This window comes from Diadema antillarum, unplaced genomic scaffold, assembly GCF_040938485.1.
Source record: "Diadema antillarum isolate AM-2024a unplaced genomic scaffold, OU_Dant_1.0 scf00000007, whole genome shotgun sequence".
NCBI classification, from domain to species: Eukaryota; Metazoa; Echinodermata; class Echinoidea; order Diadematoida; family Diadematidae; genus Diadema; species Diadema antillarum.
In genome coordinates this window covers 4546958-4574313 of record NW_027270896.1, presented here as the reverse complement: position 1 = coordinate 4574313, position 27356 = coordinate 4546958, and the positions used below count along the sequence as shown (strand labels likewise).

General features: G+C 37.6%; 1 protein-coding gene across 1 annotated transcript; it reads left to right on the top strand.

The window, feature by feature from the left end:
• Positions 1-13934: 13934 nt before the first annotated feature.
• On the top strand, positions 13935-26453 carry LOC139717567 (uncharacterized). The gene is made up of 9 exons (XM_071629077.1): positions 13935-15324; positions 17402-17641; positions 18208-18350; positions 19110-19162; positions 20566-20766; positions 21407-21603; positions 22375-22537; positions 23542-23660; positions 25450-26453. The coding sequence occupies exons 1-9, from the start codon at positions 14005-14007 to the stop codon at positions 25762-25764; spliced, it is 2751 nt and encodes a 916-aa protein (XP_071485178.1). The 5' UTR covers positions 13935-14004; the 3' UTR covers positions 25765-26453.
• Positions 26454-27356: the final 903 nt, after the last annotated feature.

Here is a 27356-nt window from a genome sequence, read left to right as displayed (position 1 = left end):
TGTGAACTGGAACACTATTAATTTTCAGAACAATAACAATAATAGCAGAAAAAAATGTAATTGCTATGTATCTTTCTGTCAGTCCTAGGCATACGTTTTGTGTGTAGGCATTCCCGTACAAAGCGGTCGTACCCTCATTAAACGCCTCTCGACCAAATGATGCGTCTTGTGTACCTTGTTGACTCATGGGGCAAGCAGAGGAAGGCCCCATCGTCGGGCGAGTAGTCGCACCTGAATTCCTTGGGACACTCACAGACCCATCGCCGTCTGCGTCCCCTTCCGCCCGAGCACTGCGAGTACTCTTTCACCTTGCACTACAAATGCAGAAAAAAACCCAAAGAAACAAAGATCCTCATTAGAGTATAAGATCAGTCTGTAATGGTACCATTAGAAATTGGTGTTAAACTTTTGAGCTCAATACAAACTATTTATACTTCGGAAATGTACTGCCGTCAACGCTACAGCCTACCAACCTTCTCTCACCAGAGACGAAGACCGGTCATTTGGCTGATAAGCAGAAAATTCCGGAGGTACATACTGTGTATAGAGATCAAAAGTTGAATACCAATTTCAAACAAAGATAAGCGAAGAGAAACATGAGCAGCATAGATGAACATAAATGTTATATCAGTAAGTGAAATACTAGAATGGGGTGTGTATGTGTTGGTAAACTAGCTCGATGATAGGGAATACAGTCTTGATGGTGACATGATTACTGTAAAAGTGGAAATTTTCGCGCATTTCGCACAACGAGAAATTAGCGCGAAAATAAAAGCACGCAAATATTTTTGCTAGCCCATTGTTCCATTAGTTGATGTCTTGATTCCGCTGAATTAAAAACACGTGAAACTCTTCTTACTCGGCCTAGAACGAAAAATTAGACTATAGTCGCGCGAAAATATCCACTTTTGCACTATGTTGCTCTATCAGTCGCACTATTGGTGAATACTGACTTATTGTCTAATAAATTATGTTAGAAGATTTTGATTATCATGATTACGGTTCCATGCAATCTGGTCATGAATGTTTAGTTTATACACCTATAAACAAAGTAGCAATCAAAAGGAAGGAGATAAAAGCAAAGCACACAATTTGGTCACACTTACTCGTACACACAAACACACACACACACACACACACACACACACACACACACACACATGAAGCCTGAATTTGTTTTAACATAATTATCTCATACCGTATAACATTATGTCATATTCAAAATCATACATAATTTTGGCAAGTATGTTTTCGTTTTGTTTTTTTAGCAGTTTTTTGTACTACTTTCGTTTCGACAAAAAACAACGTCTGTTCCTCATTCGGAAGGCAATTTATTAAATGGAGTGGGTCTTGTCTTGCATTTTCAACACATGAATAGCATATTATTTCAAAAAGAAAAACCTTAACCATGTTTATATACAAGTTAATAATGCAGTCACATGGGCGATTCGCGACACCAAAGTATAACAGTTGCTTTCCCATGAGGGAGCATACAAATTCTAACCTCTCTCTGTAAAAACTCATGAAGACTTTTAGACTGAAAATAACAAACACTGCAGAAACTTTATACAGTAGAGACATATTGAGCTGCCCACTTCCTCCCTTGCAATGCATCCAATAGGATGCCCAGTTCCCATTTTCAGACTGGTGTAATCTCTCCACTTTAATGAAATCTGACCGATTATAAAGCCATTACAAAGTCTGCGACCTTATTATAAAAGCAACGCCACAGGGAGTTTCATTAAAAATAGATATGTTATATGAAATCGTTACGAAATGGATCACACGAACCTCATGGGAGTGATTTATAGCATGTTATCTGGGCTTGATGGCCGTTTTTTTTTTTTTTTTGATCGCGTTTGATCGTCACGAACACAATGCATAAACAATAGTGACATCACCCCACCGATCGCAGGGCAGTCACAGGATACGCTGTGGCGCCGATAATACTCTTCTGTATTGTATCAACGCGCACGTCGCACTGACCTATTTAATCATAATGTATTTCTTATAAGCCGATAAACACTTTGATTAGTGTAATAACTACAAACGGACGTAGTGCGCGTGTAGAGATAGCAATTAACAAGGTTGATCTAAAACAACTCTCAATCTAAGCTGTGCAAGTCGCCTACCTTCATGACATAGCTTAAATGAATAAATGTGTAACCTGCATGATTTGACAACCATGTAGTATGCAGCATCACGTATTTTTTTTTAATTTTTTTTAGACACTGGTCCAGAGTGCAAAAGCACATTAGGAAACATGGTGCGTGTAGCTTATTTCATCACGAGTGGAAAACCATTCTTGCTGAAAAAAAAGGTAACTACAACAAACAGTTACCCATGATTATTCAAGCAAAACAAACAAGCAAACAAACAAACAGACACACAAACGAACGAACAAAATCATCTTTCAACGATGCCATTGGTATTGCATATTGCCCCTCGAAATAAGAATTAATCAACACATCTCATATTCTGCGCGTAATGTAAGTACATACACTATGTGCATATCATGTATCATAAATATATGCTTGTTTGTTTACACTTTAGATTGTAGATCAGTAAGTTGAATGCCGATATGAAAGAGACAGAAGCTTGGCATAAGGTAACTCTCCCCAAATTAAAACCATTACCCTTACGGGTTGCCCGGCCTCCCCATGTATCTCTATGGCCAACAAGATAAGAAGATGGCGAGAGTGATTTTTAAAAAAAAAAGATAAGACGTTTATCATACGATAAGAAACTTGACATTAACCATGATCAAAAAAGAAGCAAACCCTGCTAACATGTAACTTATTACAGCTTAAAGGGAGGTTTAAACTATGTAGCAGTATTTATGTTTTCAGTGAGCGCCTAAATTTTAGTAGTACGAATCAGTGACGTTTGGGGGAAAATCAGAAATCCATTTAACCACTGAATGATAAAGTTTCAAATTTTTGTAGATCACTGTGCCTTCATCGCTGGAAAAAGAGATCGTCCGATTTTCCTCAAACTCCAAGTGATGAGTGTGTAATACTAACATTCCTGCATAATCTAAATCCACACGTACATTTGAGGAAAATTACCCTTTAACCCTCTCCTTGACACAATAGGGTTACAGCTCGTTATTCCGAAGGTTCGTTATTCCGAAGGCTCTTTAGTCCGAAGATTCGTTATTCCGAAGGTTTGCTATTCCGAATTTCACTTTCGGATTAACGAATCTCCGGAATAACGAACCTTCGGAATAACGCCAGAAATGTTCGGATTAACAAACCCTTTTTCATTTTCCATTTTCGGATTAACGAACCTCTACGTATAGGGAATTTGTGTGTTTCGGATTAACGAACCTTCGGAATAACGAACCTCCGGAATAGCGAACCTTGGGAATAACGAACAGCACCCCACAATAGTTACCTTTTCATAGGTTTGTGCGTGAGTACATTTGACTCATTGACATAGAAAGGGTTAAGGAAAGTTTATGAATCCAACAGTCTTGTAGGCTGAATCAATTAACAGTGACAAATCAGGAAAAGTCTTAAAGGGGATGGCTAGTAACTGATCAGTGGGAATCAGTGGGAATGCTGGGGGATAATTGTTCCAATTCTTGTGGGATTCATTTAAGAGTACATTATATATCTATTATTGTGTGAAAATTATTTGCCTCAGAACGGTCTCATATTCAAGTAATGTGCAGTTTAATGCCCCGTCATTGTACAGGCATGCTAACCTGGAAGCATTAAACTGGACATTACGTGAATATGAGACCATTCTGAAGCAAATAATTTCCACACAACAATAGAAATATAATGTACTCTTAAATGAATCCCACAAGGATTGGAATACTCATCCCCCAGCATTCCCACTGATTCCCACTGATCAGTTACTAGCCATCCCCTTTAACATCTGTTAGACTTTCGAGAATCGGCAAAATGATGATTGTGTGAGCAGGTATATCCACAGACATTTAGATCGAAAAGGTATAAACATGGTAAAGGGGAGTATGAGATGAATGGAGGCCCATTGTGGATTATGAACGTCCCCCTTTGAATAGCACCCTGTTTCTCTCATTCAAACACACAGGAATTTCTACAGCAAATATGCTGGTTTTTAGGAGAGCTACTGACACAAAAGATAAACCATGATGAAAATAGATTAGGGAGTTTGCTGCAGCGGAGCTCATATAATGAAGACGTGAGAGAAATCCTTAATAAGCGTTAATCATGTTCGAGTATAAGTCATCTGAGAGATCACTGGCTAGAAAAACTCCACCGCTGACATGGGTTTGGACTCCGACTTCTGAAAGACATGACAAGTGATTAACCCCTGACAGTATAAGATAAGCGAAACGCCATGAATGAACTATAGGAGTATAATGTCATCGAAATGTGACATAATTTCTCCAAAAAAAAAACCAACAACAAACAAACAAACACCATAGAAGACTGCAGATTTCATTAACGAAATAATCAGATCATCTCTCCCCACCTTCTCTCTCTCTCTCTCTCTCTGTCTTCGTCATTAATGTATCATATATAATATTATATGTATATATATACATGTATGTGTGTGTGCATGTGCGTGTGTATGTTTATTTTCATGCATACTTGCATCAATTTTTATGTGACCACCTAAGCAATTTTCTTCTTGTGTGAAGAGGAGTGTTATTTTCATTGGTTCTCTTTTATTTCTGTCTTGAATAATGCTTACTGAAAAATGGATAAATGAAGGTTCTAGAGCACATATAAAGTTTAGTCTGAAAAAAATATCAATTTTGGTTCTAAAGAAAAGAGAAACGACATTCTAAACTGTGTTGCGATTCTGATTATTTAGCAACAATTGTTTGTACAAAAGTTAAAGAATAAAGTCCCTAGGTTTAACTTAATGAAGAAAAAAATTATTGAATGTTAGGCAGATGAGATTTTTTATTCTGTATCAAGTACTCTCAACAAATTCAGTTCAAAGTGGCAGTCACTCCAACCTTTGTTTTTGTTAATGTTAACGAGAGAAATGTTAAGAAAAAAAAACGAGATTTTGGTTGAATATTATTATTTGTATTATGTAAACACTGTGACAATAAAACAGTCAAAAATGGAGGGCTAAAAAGTTTGGAAGAAAATAATGCTTATTGACCATGACTTCTCACATCTTTACGAATGATAATACTTGATAGTATACAGTAAATATAGGGAAAATGAATAGCCTATTACACCATGATTACATTTGGCATGATAAAGTTCGTAGTGCAACGTTTTAGTTTCCAATGTTGCACGAATGTGCTTTCTGAAAATATAGTTCTATGGGAGTGGGTAAGGTCAACACGCCCACACTTACAAATCTAACCACAGCAAATATTCAAATAAACACGAGCTACTCTTATAAGTAAAGGTATTTTGAGAAAATCAAACCGTGGCTCTGTCGATGTCCGACACGTGTTAATTGGGCGCTCAGGTTAAGGTACAAATTCATTTAGTTGATGCCACACCGTCAAAAGACCTTCTGTTAAGCGTGTCACGCAATCCGTGGAGCGCGCTCGGTGCGAGCTAATTTCGGCTAGTATTACAGAAATATTGACGCATGCTGTCTGAGGTAGGAACTCAACTCGACTGAAAGAGAGAAAGAGAGATTGAGAGAGAGGGATGGATGGAAAGAGGGTCGGAAAGATAAAAAAGGAAGGGTAAGGTTGATGTTTGGAGTTCACTCTGATGAAGTAGAGGCTGTTGGCGGGGGGGGGGGGGGGGGGTCTAAAGTGGCATGAAATATCAAGCCAAAATAAGTAACACGGGACGCGCACATACAGTCACATATATAGTAACATACAAAACCCAATCATGCACTCGCGCCAGCACACACAGAGATGTGATACGCCGGACCTCCGAGCCATTCCAGATAAAGGAAACCATTGAGGAGGTCTATTTTGGAGAAGTTGATCAATGACGTTTGCCCCGCCCTGGAGGTTTGCAGCTATGAGCTACGTGTGTCGATGTCACGTCCCGCAGACGGAAAAGATTGTTTGAGATACCAGGGGGTTGTTATCGGAGAACGTGTCTCGAGGGAGAAGGGTAATCAATGTTAATTAGGGAACCAATCAGGGAAAACATTTCCCGACTGTTTGTTCCGAAGGTGACGAGTAAGTTAGACGGTAGGATTGATATAAAAGCCTTAATGGAGTGGAAATTTAGGGAAAAAAAGGCAAGAACAATTGAATAAAGTATATATATATTTCTTTACAAAAGTTCTTTGTAAAATTTGGAATGCAGAGATAATTCAACAAATCAGTATACAAAATTATAACGATGAGATCCCTGTTCCGGTTATGCATTCCATCTTTCTCTTTCCTTTACGTTATCGTGACTTTAGCGACAAACTCCTGTTTGTTTGCAATCTTTTTATTTATGTATTTTATTTATTTATGTACATTAGTGTAATGATTCTCCCTTGGGGTGCGAGCGGTCCCGCGTTCAGTTCCCGGACAAGCCCCCAATTGTTATAGAGGAGAGGAAAGGATGGTGGCAACTCACCAACACGTCACACATATCATCAGTGAGACCAAACGGATCACCACAAAACTTTCTTGTTCAACTGAACTTTGTTCCTCCCCTCGATCGAGCGTCAGTCCGAAAAAGCCTCGAAACCTCCTCTGCTCAACGTGGACCGACCACGATGCACTAATTAACATATATACATATTCATAACAATTCATTTATTTCTTATTAAGTATCACATGATAATTCTATAGGTTTCATCTGCATCCCCTAGAAATAAAACACACCCACACAGACAAAAAACTGTCATCAATACACCATAAATCATATTATTTTTTATTGATTTCAATCAATTTAGAAATAAATTTTTTTCGCGGGCACAATCTACAAAGAAACGTCATGATGCGGACTCTTTTAAAAAGCACACGACAGGTTAACGCCTTTTCGACTTCAAAATCTGTATTTGTGAAAAGGAGCAGGGCGTTCGCAATAGCAAATTTGTCTTTACAAGATGGGCGTCCACGGTTGTGACTCCTTTCGTTGGATGTCGCAAAGTGGTCATAATTTTAAAAAAAAATCTTAAAGAAAAAAAATAAAAAACACAACAAGAATACAGAAAAAAAAACCACCCTACCCAATTCTCCGTCGCCCATGGTCCGAGATGACTCCGTCTGAGAGCGTAACCCGAACCACTCTGGCAGCGCTCACCCGGACACTGCTGGGCTCAAATATCACTAATATTGACTTTGGTCGGGTGGTATCCCACCAATAGATCGGCATCGCCCCGGCCAGTGGATGACTCTCTCAGCGACGGAGGAATATACACTAAAGACAGAGGAGCGTGCAGAAGGAAGGTGGATGGCATGCATGACATTGTTGCAGGCTGGAATGGTGAACGCCACGCTTTGTTGCGTTCCTATATGAATAGCACCGAAGTCTATACTCTGACGAGAACATTGATAGTTTCTTAACAATAGTCCTATATAAGGAATCTAGTTCCTAAGCCCCTCAGCTTTTATGTCGTTTTAAATAAAATTTGTAGATAAGTGGAATGAGGGGCCTTATAAATACAAAAAAAAAGGAGTATACCGTGAAAGCCTATTGATTGGGAAGAATGGGAAAACGACAATGAAATAATCATTATGGTATTTGACAAAAATCAAAAGTGAAAGAATTTGGCGAAAGGGACAGATCCATGGAAAGGATCTAGAAATAATAGAGCAGTAGATGGATAGATATTAACAAATGCATAGCTACAGAGGTGAAGGGCGCGTTATCAGGTGACGATTACCTGGACGATCGAATACTTCCTTTGATGGTATGAACGTCATCAAGCATGGAGCAAGGAACATGTCACAATATTCTTGGCAAATGCTCAATCAGGGGAAAAAGAAAACCAAACTGATAAAAGTGAAGCTCCAAAGAGCTTATCATACACCAGCTAGACCGAGAGAATGATGACCTAAAACTCCTATATACTCCGTCTCTTTTAGTCCCTGCTATTTTTACAAACCGAAACCGATATGTTTCGAGGGGCTCTTGAGAAGGCGGCTGGGTATTTGGTATCCCGACGGCGCTTTTCTCCGGATGGCGCGCACACATTCTATGTTTGTTGTTGTTGTTTTTTTTTTCTTTCTAGAGCAATTCAAATGCCAAGTGCGTGTTATTCAGATGGGTGCACATGAGTTCTCACAGGCTCGATGCCGCTTTTTCCTTCAACAATTTTACACGGAAGTCGTTTACATTCGCCAATGACACATCTACAACTACTACTATGCTACTACATAATTATGTACTACTACTATACTACCAGGGATGTGGACCTCCCTGATACTACTATTGTTACTTCTATACTACTACTACTACTACTACTACTACTACTACTACTACTACTAGGGGGGGGGGGGTGGGGGGGGGGGGTGTTAGCTCATGAAACCCGGAAGTTGCCCCCCCCCCCTCCACTTTAAAAAACGTGGCGACGGCCATGACTACTATTACTTCTACTACTACTACTACTACTACTACTACTAATTGCTAATGTGGCGGGCTGGCATATTAAAAATAATGAAAATTCATTATGAGTGCAACATGGACAGACTATTTCATGAGATGAAATATGAAAAATGATCCATTCAACTCAGCCCAGCCGAGTTGAATATAATCAATAATTTCATTTGCCACCTTATGAAATATTCTGTCCATTGCACGAAAAAAAAATCAATTAACTGTAAACACGTAAAAATAGGTCGTTATCATTTCATGTTCTATGAATTGAGAAACGTTGTCCGTCAATCTTGATTGCACGCATGCACACTGCAAAAGCAAGCGTTTTATACGTACGTAGTGTGCCGCGGGGTTCTCGGCGTGCTAGCAAATGGAGCAAATCGCATGGATCCAAGATTGGACGGTATTTAAATGGAGCCACAATTGCATGAACGATGATGTAAAAGTAAAACATTATATATGAAGCTGCATTACAAAACCAACAAAAAGTCGCCAGACATGGATTTTAAGTTAAGAACAGATACTGAAAGAGAAGATTATAAGCTTTAATATGATGTATAACTCGATGCAAATGGACTTACCTAACCTAACCTAACCTAATATTTGAAAGAAAGCACACACTCTGGAAAGTGTGAACTGAGAAAAGAGGCTCTGAACATGCTGTCAAGTACAGGGTCTTTAAGCTTTTACCAAGCCGTGCTAGCTGTGAGATGAATGGAACAAAAACATATAGTAAACTACCGGAGCAACAACAATAAAGGGATTATCTGCTTCAGCTGACATTGGGCATGCTTTATTAACACATTCAGTAGGTGATAAATGCCAACTTTCAAAGCATTAGCATTATCCTTTCTAAAGTTATTAGACTTGAAAGTGAACAGTATTGACAGGGTTTTTAAGAAATGAAAAGGGGACTCATATAAGACACACCTAATCAACGATTCTTTCAAAGAGTGTTTGCAAAAAACGACTAAAACATTTCTATTTTTTTTATGATCCCAAACTTTGTCATAATGAAGAAGAAGTCTTACTCTGTTAGAAAAACATGAAAAACTCAAGATTGGCTGGGTTGACCCATTTACAAGGTTACACATTATAATGGTCAATATAGTTACAGTTTAATAGTGGATTCTTAATGATAACGCCTATCCATTCATCGATCCACAGTTTTGACAAAGTGATTGACCATATAACATCCAAACGCATAAACCATGCTCAAAGATGCTCTCATTAAGAATGACAGCATCTCTATGAGTGCGTGGGACTATGGTAAAATACGGAAAGGCAATCCCTACTGTGTATGATTTGAATGTTGGTGTTTTTTTTTTGTATATAATTTCACCCATTTGGATTGCTTTGGAATGCTCAACCCAGTTCTAGATATTGATGACGGATGAAGTGTTTAACTACACCAGTAGATCCAAGCACTCTATATTTCTGAATTATATTTGATGACCCGTTGGTTTGGCTTCTTGGCTGCATGTAACTGCAGTTGCTGTGTAGTCCCGTGAGATTTTGTTTGTGTTAATAGTCCCATGAATCTAGCAACTTAAAGCCACCGCATACTATACGACTGTAGGTCGCACGACTGACCGACTTTGGATTTGAAATAAACAAGCGTGTTCATTTCGAGACTGTTGTGATTATTTTGGATGAAAAGTCAGTCGTGTGACCGAAAGTCATATAGTGTGCGAAGGGCTTTAGATTAAGTCAGTGGCCATAGCGAGCGGACTTAATTGTATCATCGTGTTCTTTGAAATCTGATGCCCTAATCATAACCCAAACAATTAAGCCTACTCGCCAAACAACGGTAATGTTGAAGGAAGTTCTTGAAGGTAATTGTATAAATTATAATCATATAATATTGTTCGAAACACAATCTGTATCGTACGCATATCCGTCAGCAGCGTGCGATTAGAATTTTTACCAATTCAAAGTCCCTTACGTATCTATATCTTTTTATTTGTTACAGAATACAAATCTGCTAAGTATTATGCTGTTAATGAGTATGTCGATGGCACAACCATGCTTTCCTCAATATATAACGTACCTCTATTTCTCGGTAATAGCTTCAATAACAACTCTAGAAGTATATACAACGTCATGCAGGCAAAATAGAAATCTCTATAGGCCTAGTGATAACTATAGTATGAATGAACTATTTCAAGATGCGAGGTAGAATAAAAATTCTTCTTTTATAGAATATCCTGTATGTACTACCAGTCTTTCATGTTTTACAAATAATCAGATTTGAGCCTCATCTCTTCACCCGATAACTTTAAGAATTAAGAATAAAGGAAATTTGTCTTGCTTCTTGAATACTCTTTCATGTAATGGTCATCGTCTTCTGTAATGTTTCAGTGTTGCTTTCCATTGATCTGTTAATATCATCCCTGCGCGTGAAATTAAAATACGAAAGGCCTGTATCCTTCTTGACTACATCATTCTCTGAGATGTATAGTACACTCTAAATCCATGGAGTAAAATTTTGCTAAAGTAAACTCAAGAGTGCTCAATATTGAGCAAGATTGAACATTTAACAGCGGTAAATTCGCCTTTATTGAGCAAACTCGTTCTTTTGACCCCTCTTTACTCAATATTTACATACTTTCATTTTGCTCTTCTTCGTGAGTAAGGTTTGCTCCATTATCTTACTCAACTCGGAGTAAACTGCATTTTACACTCTCGCTGTTTACACTGTACCAGGCGAGCCCAGTCGCGATATTGCTATGTTAGGTGTAAAAAGGACACACGCGGATGACTGGTGGGTCATTTTTACACTTGCGCGCGCACGTGCATTCAGCGCATGCATACCAACTACATAAAGTAGTAGTCTGTACTGTACTGTACTTCGACGCGACATCGACAGAGCACGAAGCATGGCGGACAGCGGAGTTGCTTTTTTGCTGCGTCAATGGGGTCTTGTTGACCAAATCCCCAACTTTAAAAGTAAGTATAAATTACCAGTATATTTGTTTCCAATAATGTAGATGCTTCAAGTTAGTTGATGGTACCGTTCGGAAGTGGTACCTACGACTAGTTGACCTTGCCTGCGCCGCACAGCAGCTGGCTTTGCACTTCAAGCGTATGTACTCGGCGGCCGGCGCCGGCCCTCGGCGGCTGGCTCTTCAAAGGCCGGCCGCTTGGCCCATGTTCGACCTAGTCACTGACACAGGTCCAATACTCGGCATAATCGTGATAAGCATGTGTGCAAGAACTTGGTACAGTACCGTACTTTAGATTAGGGTTTTTGATAGGCCTAACGTTTACTTGTTAAATGTTAGACAAGGCTGCACACTGGCACTGGTCCGACGGTCCCTGACCAGTAAAAATCACTGTCGGACCAGTAACTTTTTCAGGAATGGACCAGTAAAAAATGGAAAGACTGGGTACTTACTGGTCCGATGGACAGGCCGGACCAGTAGAAAAAATGGGTTGGTGTGCAGCCCTGTGTTAGATCTACTTTTGTCAGACTAAGCCTTCATAGGCTATAGTCAAGTATAGAGTAGGACAAGTTGATAGAAATCTATAGTCTATGCTATAGGCCTAGTCTAGATACTACTGTCTACTGACAGTATGGTATTTCTACTGTCTTCTGGTTTGCTTGAAGCCTTGGCTTGCCTTTGATTTGTGTGAGGTCTGGATGCACAGATTACAACATTTTGTAACAATGTCAAAGAGGTGAAATAATGCAGTAGAGTCTAGGCCTACATCATTTTCATATTAGTTCAAAGGCTTCAAACTGTGTCTGTTCTGTGGAATTTGACATTTTGGGAATCTGTCTAGATTTACCTCAAGACACATTTCCAAAATGTCAAAAATCTGCCGAACAGACACAGTTTGAAACCTTCCAACTAAATACATGTAATGATGTAGACCAAGAATATAACTCTAACTTAGAGTTACAATTGTAGTAAGTTACATCCTGTAGACCCTATTGTCTAGCTGTCTGCTATCTTTTCCTTCAGACTCAGTAGACTATTGTGCAACAACTTAAGTCTTATCCAGCTTATAATTTTCAAAGATAATTACCTAATCAGCCTTTACAACAACAACAAAAAAAAAAAAAAAATGGGTGGCTGTTCAACATGTATACATTCATTTACCACTCTCTTTTTGGAAGAAGTTACTGGAGTTACACTATGGTCATAAACCCTTATCGTTCTTCACTTTCCTCAAATAATATGTTAATACATGATCTGAAATAGATATGAACACAGCAAGGTTGAACTTGACATCAACTATGCAGTTTCGTGACTTACATGATTGACATCCTCTTAATACATACATGTATTACGATCAGTGAGTTAATGAGCAGTTGATAGCTGTAGGGGTTTACCAACATGTAACTTGAATCCATCCATAAAAGTAAAGGGTATATTGTCAAATATTGCTATTATATATTACCCCTTTAATACACATGTTTGCTTTCTCTCTTTTTTGTTGTTGAGATTTTTAAGTTTTGAGAATCGTGATTGAGGGAGCTTTTCAAAGGATGTTATGTGCTATTAGACAGGGTTAAAAAAAAAAATCTGGTACCAATTAATTTTTTTATGTTTTAAAGTTTAAAAAGTGTGTTTTCTTCAACCAAATATTCATATCTATCCTGAAATAAATCATGAGAACTTTATTCATTGGAGTTGAAATTATTGCATATTCAGAAATTTATGCAAATTTGGCCAGACCTGTATAAAAATTACAGAGTCAAGGCACCACTCTTGCCTGTGCTTGTATCCATGACATGTCCTTGACTGTACCATTGACGTGGGGGGGGGGGGGGGAATTGGGCTTGCATGATACCCTGAATTCCACTAGAAATACAAACTACCCAGACTTTAAACACTTAAAAAATCCCTTTAAAGAAAATCTAATCGCACACAATTTGTTTTTCCTATCCAGATTAAAAGAGCTATAAAATGGCTATAAAGGAAGGGGAAAGCGGCTAGTTGCATATTGTATGTACTGTATATTGTCTTCATTGAAGTGTGTTTCTTTGTGTGTTTAGTGTGTACGGTATGTGTGCTTTTACAGTGCCTTGACATTTCAATTTTTTTATTCAAATCATGCATTACTCCAAAAAATGTACAAAATTGTAGGCCTACCTCGACAATTAAAAACAAAAATACATGATACATTTCATGAGGTTATATCAACCAAGAAAATTGTTGATGTAATATTTTGAGGGGGGCAGGGGGAGACCACAAATCAATTTTGAAAAACAGCATCATAATTCATATGATTTTTGAAATGACAAGGATGTCAAAAAGGCAATTTTGAGTATTTTTAATGGTAACAAACTTGAACAGTAATGCTTTTTGCTGTTTATGATAATCTACAGTATGGATTGTAAAAAAGCAAGCAAATCAACTTATCATTCATTTCTCTTTTTTTTCCTAAATAGAATTTACCATATTTTTTCTTTTGTTTTAGATTGTGGCATTGACCTGTCAGCATTCAAGCTGCTGGATGCAAGTCTTGTGAAGGATGTGATCTCCCAATTGGGCCCAAGGCTTAAATTTGTTCACCATTTCGAAAAATGGAAGAAACAGGCAAGTGTGTGACCAAGGACATCTCAAAAATCATTCCTGCAAAAATGTTTGCATGTTGCAAATGTGTGAAATCCTTTGAAAGAAGTGTGGACCTGTGGAACCACCTAAAGATCCACAACATAAACTCAAAGACCAAAACAAAACTTGTGTGTCATGTGCAAGAATGTTTTAAAACATTCTATCATGGTTATAGCTACAAGCGGCACTTGGAACAAGATCATGATTCCATTGTAGAAAATGTCAGTGATGGAGATTCTGTTGGAAACACAGTTTTTAGTGATGAAAGTGCATCAGAGCAGTCAGAAGTGCTTCCAAATGAAAAACCCACAGAGGAAATTTCATCAGCAATCAAACAGTCTGTTTCTGAATATGTAGCAAAACTTAAAAGCTCATCCCTGCCATCCTCCACAGTGCAAAGTATAATTTGTGACACACAAGAGCTGCTCACTAATGTAATTGAAGCAGTTCAACAAGTGTCAGCCCCCATCATCGAGGACGTATCTCAGGATATCAAACCCTCAGTCGATAAAATTGACACTCTACAGTCAGTCCTTGACATGGTGAAAGATCCTTTTGAGCATTTCAGTTTATCTACTCAGCATAAACAAAACCAATTTGCCCGCAACTGTAATGTTCTTATTGAGCCAGAAGAAATTGTTTTTGGCAATGTATACAAAGAATGTCTGAATACACATACTGGAAGGACTGAGCAGAAACAAGTTGAAGAAACTTTTCAGTACGTGCCAGTCGGTGAAAATCTGAAAGTATTCTTGGAACAACCAGGCTATATGTCAGTCATCATTCAGGAAAAAGACACTGCTGGCGAAAAAGATGTGCTTCAGACTTACAGAGATGGATCATATTACAAAGCTTGTGAAGGAAACCAAGACTGTGTGGATATAGAATTGTTGCTGTATAATGATGACTTTGAGACAGCGAACCCCCTAGGTTCAAAGAAAGGGAAACACAAACTTCTTGGTATCTATGTTACTGTTGCTTCTTTGCCCAAGAAATACCAAGCTAAACTGGAAAATGTCCTTTTAGTTGCTCTAGCAAAATCTTCTTTGGTATCCAAATATGGTGTAAATGTTGTTCTTCAGCGTATTTCGGATGACCTTGAAGTTCTCTTCACAGAAGGTCTTCATATTAATAGTCCAGATGGATTCACTGGCCGTGTACGTCCCCGACTCTTCCAGGCAGTCGGTGATAACTTAGCTCTCAATACCATGCTCGGCTTTGCTGGAAGTTTTAGTGCCAACTATTTTTGCCGGTTCTGCAAAGCACTCAAGGCAATATGCAGAAAACAGGTAGCTGTTGATCAAAGGTTACTCCGTACTGAAGAAAACATTGATTATGATATCAGTGTAAATGATGTTTCTCAAACGGGACTTCGGAGGTCGTGTGCTCTCAATACACTGAGCTATTACCATGTGTCGCAAAACTATGCTCCTGACCTGATGCATGATTTCCTAGAAGGGTTACTTCCAATCGAGATGAAACTTGTACTTTCAGAACTCATAAATCAGGGCAGATTTAGCCTTGATGAACTGAACTGTCGTATTCAGTCATTCAGCTATGGTATAACAGAAAAAGCAAACAAGCCCAGCCCCATCCTTCAAAGTCACCTTAGCAATCCATTTGGACCAAGTGGTCAAAAGGCTTCACAGATGAGTTGTCTTGCTGAGTTCTTACCCCTGATTGTGGGAGATAAAGTTGAAGAAGGATGTGAGTACTGGAGGTTGTTCACAGTTCTTCTGGAGATATACCAACTGGTCTTAGCACCAAACATTAGTACTGCTGTCACCTACTACTTGCAGTCAAGGATTAATGAGCATCATCAGTTATATTTGCAACTGTTTCCTGATAACCATCTCCTCCCCAAGCATCACAACCTCCTCCACTATCCCAAGGCAATCAGACAGCTGGGCCCTTTGTCACAGTATGCTTGTATGAGGCAAGAAGGAAAGCACAAGCCTTTGAAAAAGTGGGCGAAAACTTGTAATAATTACAAGAACATCGCCAAGACAGTTGCACGTAAACACCAGGAAGCACAGGCATTCAGAATGCTCAAGAAAGAACACATCAACAGCGAATGTGTATACATCCACACATCAGAATTTGTCAAAGTTTGTGATCTTGAGAGCGAGGTAGAAGTATGTCGGCTGTTGAGCTGTGAACCTGATACCTTACTAGAATTGTGTGATAAAGTAACATTCTATGGATACACATACAGACCCAATGTCATGTTACTGACTGACTGGTGTGGTGAACTACCATCTTTCTCAAGGATTGATTATATTATGAGAAAGCAAGATGGACTGTATCTAATGATCCAGCCATGGAAAACAAAGTACTTTCATGATCACTTTCAAGCCTTTGTTGCATCAGAAGAGGAGTTGGATTCTCTACAGTTGCTTAATCCTGAAGACCTGTTTGAACACAGACCTGTCCATGCAGTGAAGAGTCATGATAGTGCAGATCATCAGTGGTACATTCCTACCAGATACATGCTGTCATAACTGCAACAAAGATCACTAGACCAAAGTAATAAACTTCAAAAATAACTTACAGGTACATGCTCACTTCAGTTTCAATTTTTCAATTTAACCATTTCAAACTTCTGTGCTTTCTTTCTACACAAAGTTATACATGTATGTACTGGTATATCAAATGAAAGGAAAGTAAGTACCGTGGTACAATTTTTCATTTTTTTTTTTTTGTAAACTAATGACCATTATACAGGATAAACCTATTGAAATGGAACAGAAGATACATTCAGTTTTTATGATTTCTCACTGACTAGCATTTATTTTCATTAAGCTGGCTGGAAAGAACATCTTTTTTCTTATTAAGAGGACACCAAGATCATAACATTTGGTTGTGAGCAGGGCTTGCACCCTTCTTCCAGGCATACAAGTTATGCACTTCAGTTTTGATTTCATGCTGTACATCTCTCTGTTTATTGCATTGTTTACATCAATTAAAATGTCAGTTCATTTCCCTTTTTAATGATACTGATATCATGGAATGTGTACAACATTTTTGTGTGTGACCATGTACAAAATTTTTGCATAATGGATTGGCATTGTTATCAGATCAATGATCATGAGTATGGAGGGGAAACAGTTCTCTGTGAATCACTTTCCACAATGCACAAATCTGTAATTCAACCAAAAAATTACTGTCTTGATTTGATTTTGCACTATAACTCAAAAGTGTGTATGTATCAGTAAAAATAATGTGCATGAGGATACAGTGCTGGCAACTGTACACTCATTCCAATAATTTTAATGTCAAGTAAGATTTATTAAAAAGGAATGATTATAAGCTCATTGCTGTTGAATTGCTAAACCCTTTTTGAGTGGTGTATTTTCATCCTTATAGGACGAAGCAAATAATGCTGCAGAATCTGTACTCAAAGACATGCAGATGGGCTGGGAGTCATCTGAAGTTTCTGATGATCTGATGCTGTCAGATATGGAATCAGTTACTTTTGACCTTTCCCAGGCTTCAACTATCCCAGTAGATGTAGAAGAACCATCATGCTCATCAGCTGTAGTTCAGGATCTGAACAGCAGCAGTGACACACCGCCACCACTCAAACGTCAGAAAGCAGTAAGATACGTAAGTTCACATTTCATATGTAATTCATTCAGTCATATTGATATACATGTACTCATGCTATTACATACAGTGTATGTGCATGTATATAGTGTCTCATCTGTACTTTGTGAAAATATTTTTTTTTTTTTTTTTGTCATCATGCACAGTATAGATATGAGCAAATTTTTCTAAGATTCAGCCTTTCTTATGTTGTGTGTAGAGGAGGAATATATAAGCATTGGAATTTCAAATCACACCAGAATTCAGAGGTGTCATGATATTGACTCTGGTTTTTTTTTTTTTTATTGTCAAAGTCTCTTGAAAATAGTCCTTCACTGCTGGGAAGCCCATTCTTGGTGCTAATTACTTATTATTTTGAGCCCTGATCATGCTACTGATTATAGTACTTGTACGCAGAACCAATTGAAATTACATGTACTGTATAATTTTTAGATTCTCTTCTAGCTAATATTTCGAAAGAAGTTGAAATATGCCAGAAAAAATGAATTGCCTCCTGTATCATGATGTTTACACACACACACACACACACCATTTTTTAAACTCATGCAATCTTGAATATTTTACAGGATGTGGGTGAAATTCTGAAGAAATCTTTGGAAGGGAGGAAAACGTTAGAGGAAGTAACTCGAATGAAAGTCTGCACGCCACACAACGCTCGTGTCATCTGCAATATGTGTACAGAGCATCTAGTAGACTTGCATGGCCTCAGGTAATGACATTTTACCATTTGCAATGGCATCCTAATATTACCTTGCTTCTGTCTGTGTTGATTTTGCATTCCTATTCTTTTTGTTTCTCTTCTCATTTCTTCTAAACAAATAATCACATTCACTTTACAAGACCTTTTTTTTTTAACCTAAAGTTGTATCTTCACGTAGGTGAATTTCTCATGTCCAATTCATTTCCAAACCCTCTTCTCCCTCTTCAGGAATCTTATTATTTATATACCCTAGACTGGGAAATGTGTAAGATCTTCCATATTTTGATAACCCTAAAAGTCATTTTATCCAAGGATAGTATCATTATGACTCATAATTTTTTTTTATTTAGGCCTATACCCATAATTGGATATGCAGGTTCTCCACTGTTCCTAGTGCTTGAATACAATCTGTTCTTCCATTTTCATGAACAGAGAATCATGTTTAATGTCTGGTTTTTAATACCCTTAAGTTGTAAATTTATTCAAGGATTACATAATCATTCATCTCAATTTGATACACTTTCCCCCAGATTTTTCCTGTTTTTGATACCCTTGTAGGGATTCCCTGTAGGTTCCTGGTCTGGTGCTGAGAAAACTAGCCTCTTTTTGTTAATGCAGATGATGTACAAGCTTTAATAGGATATACTTTATGGGGGAGGGGGGGAATGCTCAACTACACCACAGTGCTTTGTGTGGGAATTGTATCACATGTGCATTTGCAATGATTTATGTACATTTCACTACAATTCTCATATTTTTTGTCATCAGACCTGGCCCTGACACGAAGGGGGCAATGGCCTCCTCCATCATTGCAGAGTTCCCAATGGAGACGTGAGTAGACAGTTTAAAAATTACTGACTTAGCAGTCATTTGATTTTTCGTAAGACACAACCCAAGTTGACAGATAACTATTGACAAATGATATCTTTGGAATAAAATCAATGAATAACATGTAGAAATATGTATATAAATATATATATATATATATATATAATTTAATGCTGATCTTACTACAGGCTTCAGAAATATAATGAAAATGTTTGTGGATGCCTAGCTGTACATGCATGTACAGTGCAGACATTTCATTCTTTGCTAGGAGCAATTTTAACAACATCTGTCCATAAGTGCATGTGTACAGGTACTACAGGATTATGATAAATTGCTAAAATTTACCATGTTTGTGGGCAAAGTATTAAGTGGCTTATTGGTTCAAGGTTCATGTTTCATCTAAAACAGGGTTTAGTTATTAAAAGATACTGGGTAAAGGTGTTCCCTTGCACTATACTACAAGGAGAAAGAATCAATTGTACATCAGTTTACTTGTTTCTCTATGAAGAGCAATTAGTGAAAATAACCCAAATGGACTTAGTTGAGATATAAACAAAAATAGAAACAAAGAATGTCAAAAGAATTCTGAATTTAGAGATGTTATGATTAACGATCTCGCACCATTACCATAAATAGTTAGCTTCCTTCTGTCACTGATTCTGAAAAAGCTTTGTCAGCATTTGGGTTTTGATGATGCTATTCTTGTTACCATGCTTTACCATGAGAATTCTGTGTCAATGACCTTTTAACCTCACAACATAGCACTGTTGCATTTTTAGCTTTGTACACTCTTACCATGCTTACCCAGTACTTTTAAACCTGGTGTTGTGTCTTTTTAGTTGATAATACATACAGTATTGTGTTAGCATGTTTGAAGTCTCTGAAACACTACTAACCAATTTCCTATGTCAAGTTCGTGACCATGTCATCTTACAATGTTAATATGTGTATTACAACAATGATTGCCTTGGAGATTGAATTCTTGCAAATATTTACAAATGTATTTACCAATCTGAGTATCATTACACTCAAACAGCTGTAAATTTGAAACCCATGTGCATTCTCAAACAGCTCTGTAATGCATGCTGAACAATATATCATGCACATGTACTGTATCATGGTATTTTAGATAAATTTTATGATACATGAGTTACAAGTGTACTTCTTCATACTTTGCATACTCATATTTTTCAAGGTTTTGCTTGTAGTTCAAGCTCTGGAACAAAAAATCCATAACTTTGACATTTTTAGTTATAATTCAGTCTAAATATATATCAAAACACATTCAGAAATTTTGACCCTGTCAGAACAAAAAATTACTCCCTTTACTGTGAAAATAACCATATAAACTCTTTTAATTGTGACATTCTTCTTGCTCATTAATATTATTTCATTTCTTTTTTAAAGGAGGAGTGGTACTTGAAAGGGAGTACCAAAGTTCCAGCAGGTGGTAGGCTGGAAAACCGGCTGAAGTACCTGAGAAGGAAAACAGCAGAGCAAGACAGGAAGCAAGACAAAGCCAAGGTTGGCAGTCCTAAGGATACCACTTCAAGTTCTTCCAATGAGGATTCAACCTCATCATTGCAGATGAATTATGGTATGTGCTTACAAATGTAGCCAATTATCTCCAAAGTAAAGTGAAGCAGGCTTGAGAAATACTTGCCCTGTATAAAGAATTTGCTTCTGTGCATCAAGCAGTAAACAATTGAGTTAAATGTAGATTTACCTACAACAATCTATTCATTTGCATAATTTTTCCACCTTGGGTCTGTTAGCAAGGCTTGAAAAAAGTGACTTCATTGCATTTTGGGGTTAAATATAAATTTGTATGGATTGAATGTTAGTACTAACTTTTTAAACCCATTTAAAGAGTAATTTTTGACTGGGTCTAAGGGGAAGTGCAAGTTATAGAAAAATCAGCGTGACTTGGGTAAAATGTGGCAATATTTCTATATGCACTATAATTATGATATGCCTTGTTCTTATACTTTGTTTACTTTTAGGAGAATTAGCAGCCCAAGCAATATTGTTAATGATGTCTGGTAATGCATACAGCCTAACACAAAAATATTGGGCTATTTCAGAGGTTTATAGGTCAGAGATGGGTGGGATGGCTATATCCCCCCCTTTTCAGGGTTAAAGCTAGAAAATGCTAGGATGAACATTAAGGCTATGCATTTGTTCTCAGGCTTGATTCAATAATGATTGTTATTATGAGTTTCCATAATTTGTATCAGATTTGGCAGACATGAAAGCTACGACCGAATGGTTGAAGAGTCATGACACCCCTCACAAAGACGTTGTGGCCAAGATGGAGCAGACAGCAGCTTATAGAAGGGACTTTGTACATTCCAACCTGCCGAGAAGTTCAAAGAACAAGCCGTGTGTGACTGAAGTGCTGGCTGAGTTTCCACACCTTCTTTCTCCTGGAATGGTAGGTGCATGTTACGTCCCCATTGTGAATGGCAGGTGCATGTTATATCCTCATTGTAAGCTGTCACAGGGGTTTTATTATCATGTCCAATATCTACCAAAATCTAGATGAACAAAATTATTGCAGTCAGTGTTTGCCATATTTGCATGTACACACAAATGCCTGATTTTTGTTGTTAAATCACAGCGTGCAAAATTAAAAAAAAAAAATAAATCTGTACATATTCTATAGATAACATTGTATGAAGTATGTTTTGCCTTCCTACCCATAGAATAGTATGAAATATATATATATTTTTTTTTTATGTAAGAAATCATCTAATATGAAATATACATGTATATTGATATCATCAATGCTTGTCTGAATATCCATTTCTGTTTCTCTTCAAAAGCAATCTATTTATTTATTTTTTTTTTTTTGGGGGGGATGGGGTATAGATGAGGTTTCTTGTGCATCATCTTTATTATGCATGTAGCTTCTTACGGTAAGATTTGATGGGGGTTAAAGGTCTCTTGCTGATGTGTGAGTAAGGAGACAATTTGACTGCATGCTGTAGATAAATTTTTTTTCCCCCATGTTAGGAGGGGGGGGGGGCTAATTAAGCTCCCCCTCCCCTCTGGAATACATAGGGTTAAGGCACAGTGTGTGTTGGGAACATACACAATGGACTAAGATGGTGAGAATTCAAGATCTAACAGGCAAATTAACAGACAAAAAACAAAATAACTGCAAAAACATGTTTTGTTGTTGTTGTTTCTTGTTTCTTTGCAGATTGAGCAGGATTACAACAAGCTATTTGATGGAAAGGGGGACCTTCTCTTCACAAAGTGGCCAGTAGTATCATCTTGCATTCTGGACTATGGGAATAGAATTTCTCCAGGGTGGAAGGTGAAATTCGGAGTACAAGAAAGACGTGATGAGGACTTCACTCAAGGTGTGTAATTATTGATAGATACTGTAGACTTAGGGGACATTTGACAGGCGGGTGACTTTGGACAGTTTAGACAATTTCACTTACATTATTTTGCTGCTTGCAATATACAAGAGAAGTGCAGTAATTCAAATATTCACATATCCCCCTTTCATAACCTACAAAAATATTTGCAGAAAAACCAACAGCAAAAAAAAAAAAAAAATGTAAGTAAAACAATTCCTGTCCAAAGTCACCCAACTGTCCCGTCCCCTAGTTCATGGTAACACATTATATTTGATTTTAAAATGATGTGATATACACTTCATCATCCCTCATAATGTAGATGTAATAGGATTTATAGAAGTGTTTTACTCCATTGCATTCTTCCAAATAGTGTATTTAGTAAAAACAGCACCAAGGGTCGTTTGTGCCCTTTCCAACATCTGACACCGAGGCAAGTGCTGGAATCAAGCTACTTCCAACTACTGCTGCTCGTGGCTTCTATTGTTGCTCATCATATTAACCTTTTTGTAATCTTTGTTGTAGCCCCCACCTACATTTGGGCACCTTCCCCAAATACACAGCACACAGCACACCACCAATTCTTCCATAAAAGAGCAGTGTGCATGTCTGCAAATCTGCATAATAATCTTAAGTCATCACTGGCCGATCCAGGATTCTTAAAAGGGGATGGGGGGGGGGGGGGGGGAGGCGGGCAAAAATTTTGCCGCATTTTCTTGTGATTACTACAAAAAATAGCAGCATAAAAAGGGGGGAGGGGCTGTGGTTGAATTTTTTTTTTTTTGCGTGTGATGACTAAAAATGTGTTATCAACCAAATAAGGGGTGGCAGTGGCTTATTCGCCCCCCATCGCCCACTGGTTATAAAATAAGCCCTGAATTTGAAGAGATATAAAGCTGATATGTGAATTGAAAATATGCCAGGATTGATTTATGGTGTGAAGACATATGTAGCGTAAAATCTTTCATATTCTAATAAAGACTTTTTGTGTACTCCACTAACAGAGGAAAAGGCAAATCTGGCTTTTCTTATGGTGTCACATCTGTTCCCGGGCAAGAAGTCATCAAAAGGGGGAAGAGCCTCTTCCCAAGAGTCATTGGAGTGTTTCATCGACTGCCAAAAGGTATGTCAAATGTTTGTAGCAAAAGCAGTATTAGTGAAGAAAATTGAAAAATTTTGTGTTAGCATGGGTCACATCTCCATACAGCAAGATCAACTCCACGTATCAAGTCAAGACATGAACACTTTGATGCTTCATCAAAAAGGAATGTGTATTGAATAAAAAGTTCCAGTAACTGTTATGTGCTACTAAAATGTTTACATCTGTTTGCCTGAGAGCTTAGTTGTCAAAGTTATATTTCACGTATTACTGATGTCAAGTTTTATGTAATAGGGTCCTGGCATGTGAACTTGAATCGCGCTTATGATGGTAAGAAATGTAACCATTTGAATTTTACACGTACCAGAACTCGCTGGCCCTAATTTTAAACTATATATAGGATTAACAGGGGAAGGAAAATGCATAGAGTATTAATCACAAAGATTTGTGTGATGTGTTGCAGAGTTTTAACCTAAAGCAATATTGACTGAAATCAGTCATTTAAAAATATCACCACGGGAATGAAATGTTTCATATCACTATTGATGGTAGTCGTTTCTTGCAGATTTTTATTCTTTGATTGAAACTATTTCTTTCCAGTATAGTGGAGGAAACAGCAAACTTCGTTTTCAGACTTTGTGAGCCATAAGATAAGATGTACTTTTTATGCCTCTGCCACGAAGTGGTGCTGGAGGCATTATGTTTTCGGGTTGTCCGTCCGTCCGTCCTTCCGTCCGTCCGTAATGAATTTTGTAGACAGCGTAACTTAAAAACCTCTTGAGGTATCCTAATCAAACTTGGCATGTATGTGTATTAGGGGGTGAAGTTGTGCCTATCAACTTTTGGGTGCACATGCTCCAGGTCAAAGGTCAAAAGGTCAAGGTCAAATATGTAAAATTTCTCTATTTCCACCATATCTATGCAATGCCTGAAGATATTTTCTTGAAACTTAGTGTATACATGTATTACCCAATTTAGATTCTCTAGTGAAAGTTTGGGGTCATGAGGTCAAAGGTCAAAAGGTCAAGTAAAGATATTAAAACTTCACTTTTTTCTCCGTACCTTGGAAATTGTTCAAGGTATCTTCATGGAACATAGTATATTTACATGTACTGACTGGCAGTGATTATCTAGAGAATTTAGGGTTCATGGGGTCAAAGGTCACGGGTCAAAGGTCAAAGGCAACACTTCAAAATTTTACTATTTCCCTCATATTTATGCAATGCCAGCAGGATTATTTTTTTTTTTAACACTTGGTGTATGCAAATATAACCCAATAGAGATTCTCTGGAAAGTTTCTTTTTTTTTTTGCTTTTTTTTTTGCCTCAAAGGTCAAAGATCAAGTGAAAGTGCTGAATAAGCTTTTTCCTCCATATCTCGGAAGTGGCTCGAGTTATCTTGAAACTTACTACATATTTATGCATGTCCTGCCTGACAGTGATTATCGTATGAATCTTAGGGTCAAAGGCCAGATGAAAATGGTAACAATTTACTGTTCAATACAGAAATTGCACTTTTTCTCCCTACCTTGAAAATTACTTAATGCATAAACTTATGAATGGGTCAAAGTCAAGTTAAAGTCCTTAAATCCCCAAATACATGCTCTCCTATTCATCCAATCAAACCTAGGTTAAAGGAAGGTGAACATTCAACACATTTGTGACAAACGTCATTTTAATTTTTGCCAATTTTGTGAAAATGTAATCACACATTGTCCACATGTACTATAGACCTATTAGGAGAATCATGCATTATGGCGGAGGTATACTAGTCGCCATAGCGACATTTGTAGTTTAATATTTTTCATTTGCAGGAAGGAACCAGTCTCGAGGCCTACCGAAAAGACCATGGGAGGAACCAGCCTTTCGTCCTGGCTGTAGGGAACAATGTCTGCCAGCTAATCCAGTGCTTCGTCATTCTGGAGAGCCAAGTGTTTGAGAGAAAGAGCCTCGTATCTGCTGTTGACCTGTGCTATAAGATATTTCAGATCTTTGATCTGGAGTATCCAGCACAGGCTCGAGCCATGTGGGTGATCTTGGACACTGTGGTGTATGGGGTGGAAGCAGGTGCCCAAGAAACGGGGGCAGTAAAGGCCTTCAGAGCCTACTACCATTTTAATAAGAAGTAGAGAAAATGTTCAGCTGAAGACTGGTATTAACTTCTTGGTTAGGGGAAGACATATCTGTAAGTTGAAAAAAAGATTATATTAATCATGTGTTAGTGGATTCCCATACCTTTCCTACCCACTGTATCATCTGGAGTTCAGTTAGCGTGAGCTGGATGGTGTTTCTGCTTGTAATTCTCTTGTGATAGATTCCCCCAGAATGGCAAAATGGTAAACACTCGATTACAAGCACATACATGTACTACTGTGGTGTCTTTGGAGAGCATGCTCTTACATAAAATATTTAAGCAGAGTAAAGATTGATTGAACTGTTGTGATAACAAAAAAGAAATATATCTTCTTAGTATGAATACATATCCATAATCCAAGAAATATAAAAGATGCAATTCTTAAAGTCAGTATGTGCTGCTAATCAAGAATTTACGGTACATCAATTTTGAAACAATCACTGTTTCGTCATTCTTGTGAAGCAAGCGTTTTAGCAGAAGAGTTTTGTATCTGCTGTTCACCTGTGATATAAAATCTCTTTTAGATTTTCAATTCATAGTATCCCACACAGGCATGAGCCCTGTGGGTCATTTTAAATCTTTTGGAAGCAAGTACGATGAAAAAGGGGCAGTAAAAGCCTTTAGAGCCTTCTACCAGTTTAATAAGAGGTAGAATGTTCACTTAAAGGTAAAAATTAACTTAATGATAAGGGGAAGACAAATAGCTGTATGTTGTTTTTAAAAAATTATTATTATTATTATTATTATTATGTTTTAAGTGGGTTCCATTTCAGGATCATATATGCTACATCATTTTTATACCAATTTATTTTACATGTTCATATTGTTTTATTTGGAGTTTGCTTAATAGGGTGAGCTGCATTACATTTATGAGTTTGTTCTCGTTCTTGTGAAAGATTTCTCCAATATGGCAAATACCGTAAACTCTGAATTACAAGCACATACATGATCTCTTTGAGTAGCATTGTTTTTGCATACAAATTATAGCAGAGTAAAAATTGACCTGTCTTTAATAGTAACAGTGAAACACATATATCTTCTCAGAAATAATGAATACATATCAATAATCCTTCAAGGTGGTAAGCTTTATTTTTTAAGGGAAAGTTTATGATACATCAAATCTGAAACAGTAGTGAAATGCAAAATATGTAGCACCTATGTCTTTCTGGTTTTCTTTTGCTGGAGGATTTTTTTTTCCAACTGCAGAAAAGGCACCGAATTATTTGGCTTGTAGCCCAGTGTTTCATTATTCTTGTAAAATGAAGTGTTTGAGCGGAAGCTCTTAGTCTCATACATGTATCTGATGTTGACTTGTGCTATAAGAAATTTCAGATCTTTGATCTGGAGTATCCAGCACAGGCTCGAGCCATGTGGGTGATCTTGGACACTGGTTTACGGGGTTGAAGCAGGTGTCCAAGAAACAGGGGCAGTAAAGGCTTTCAGAGCCTACTACCATTTTGATAAGAAGTAGACAAAATGTTCAGCTGAAGACTGGTATTAACTTCATGGTTAGGGGCAGACACCTCAGTATGTTGTAAAAGAAATCATAATCGTGTATTCGTGGAGTCCATTTCAGGTTCTTATATA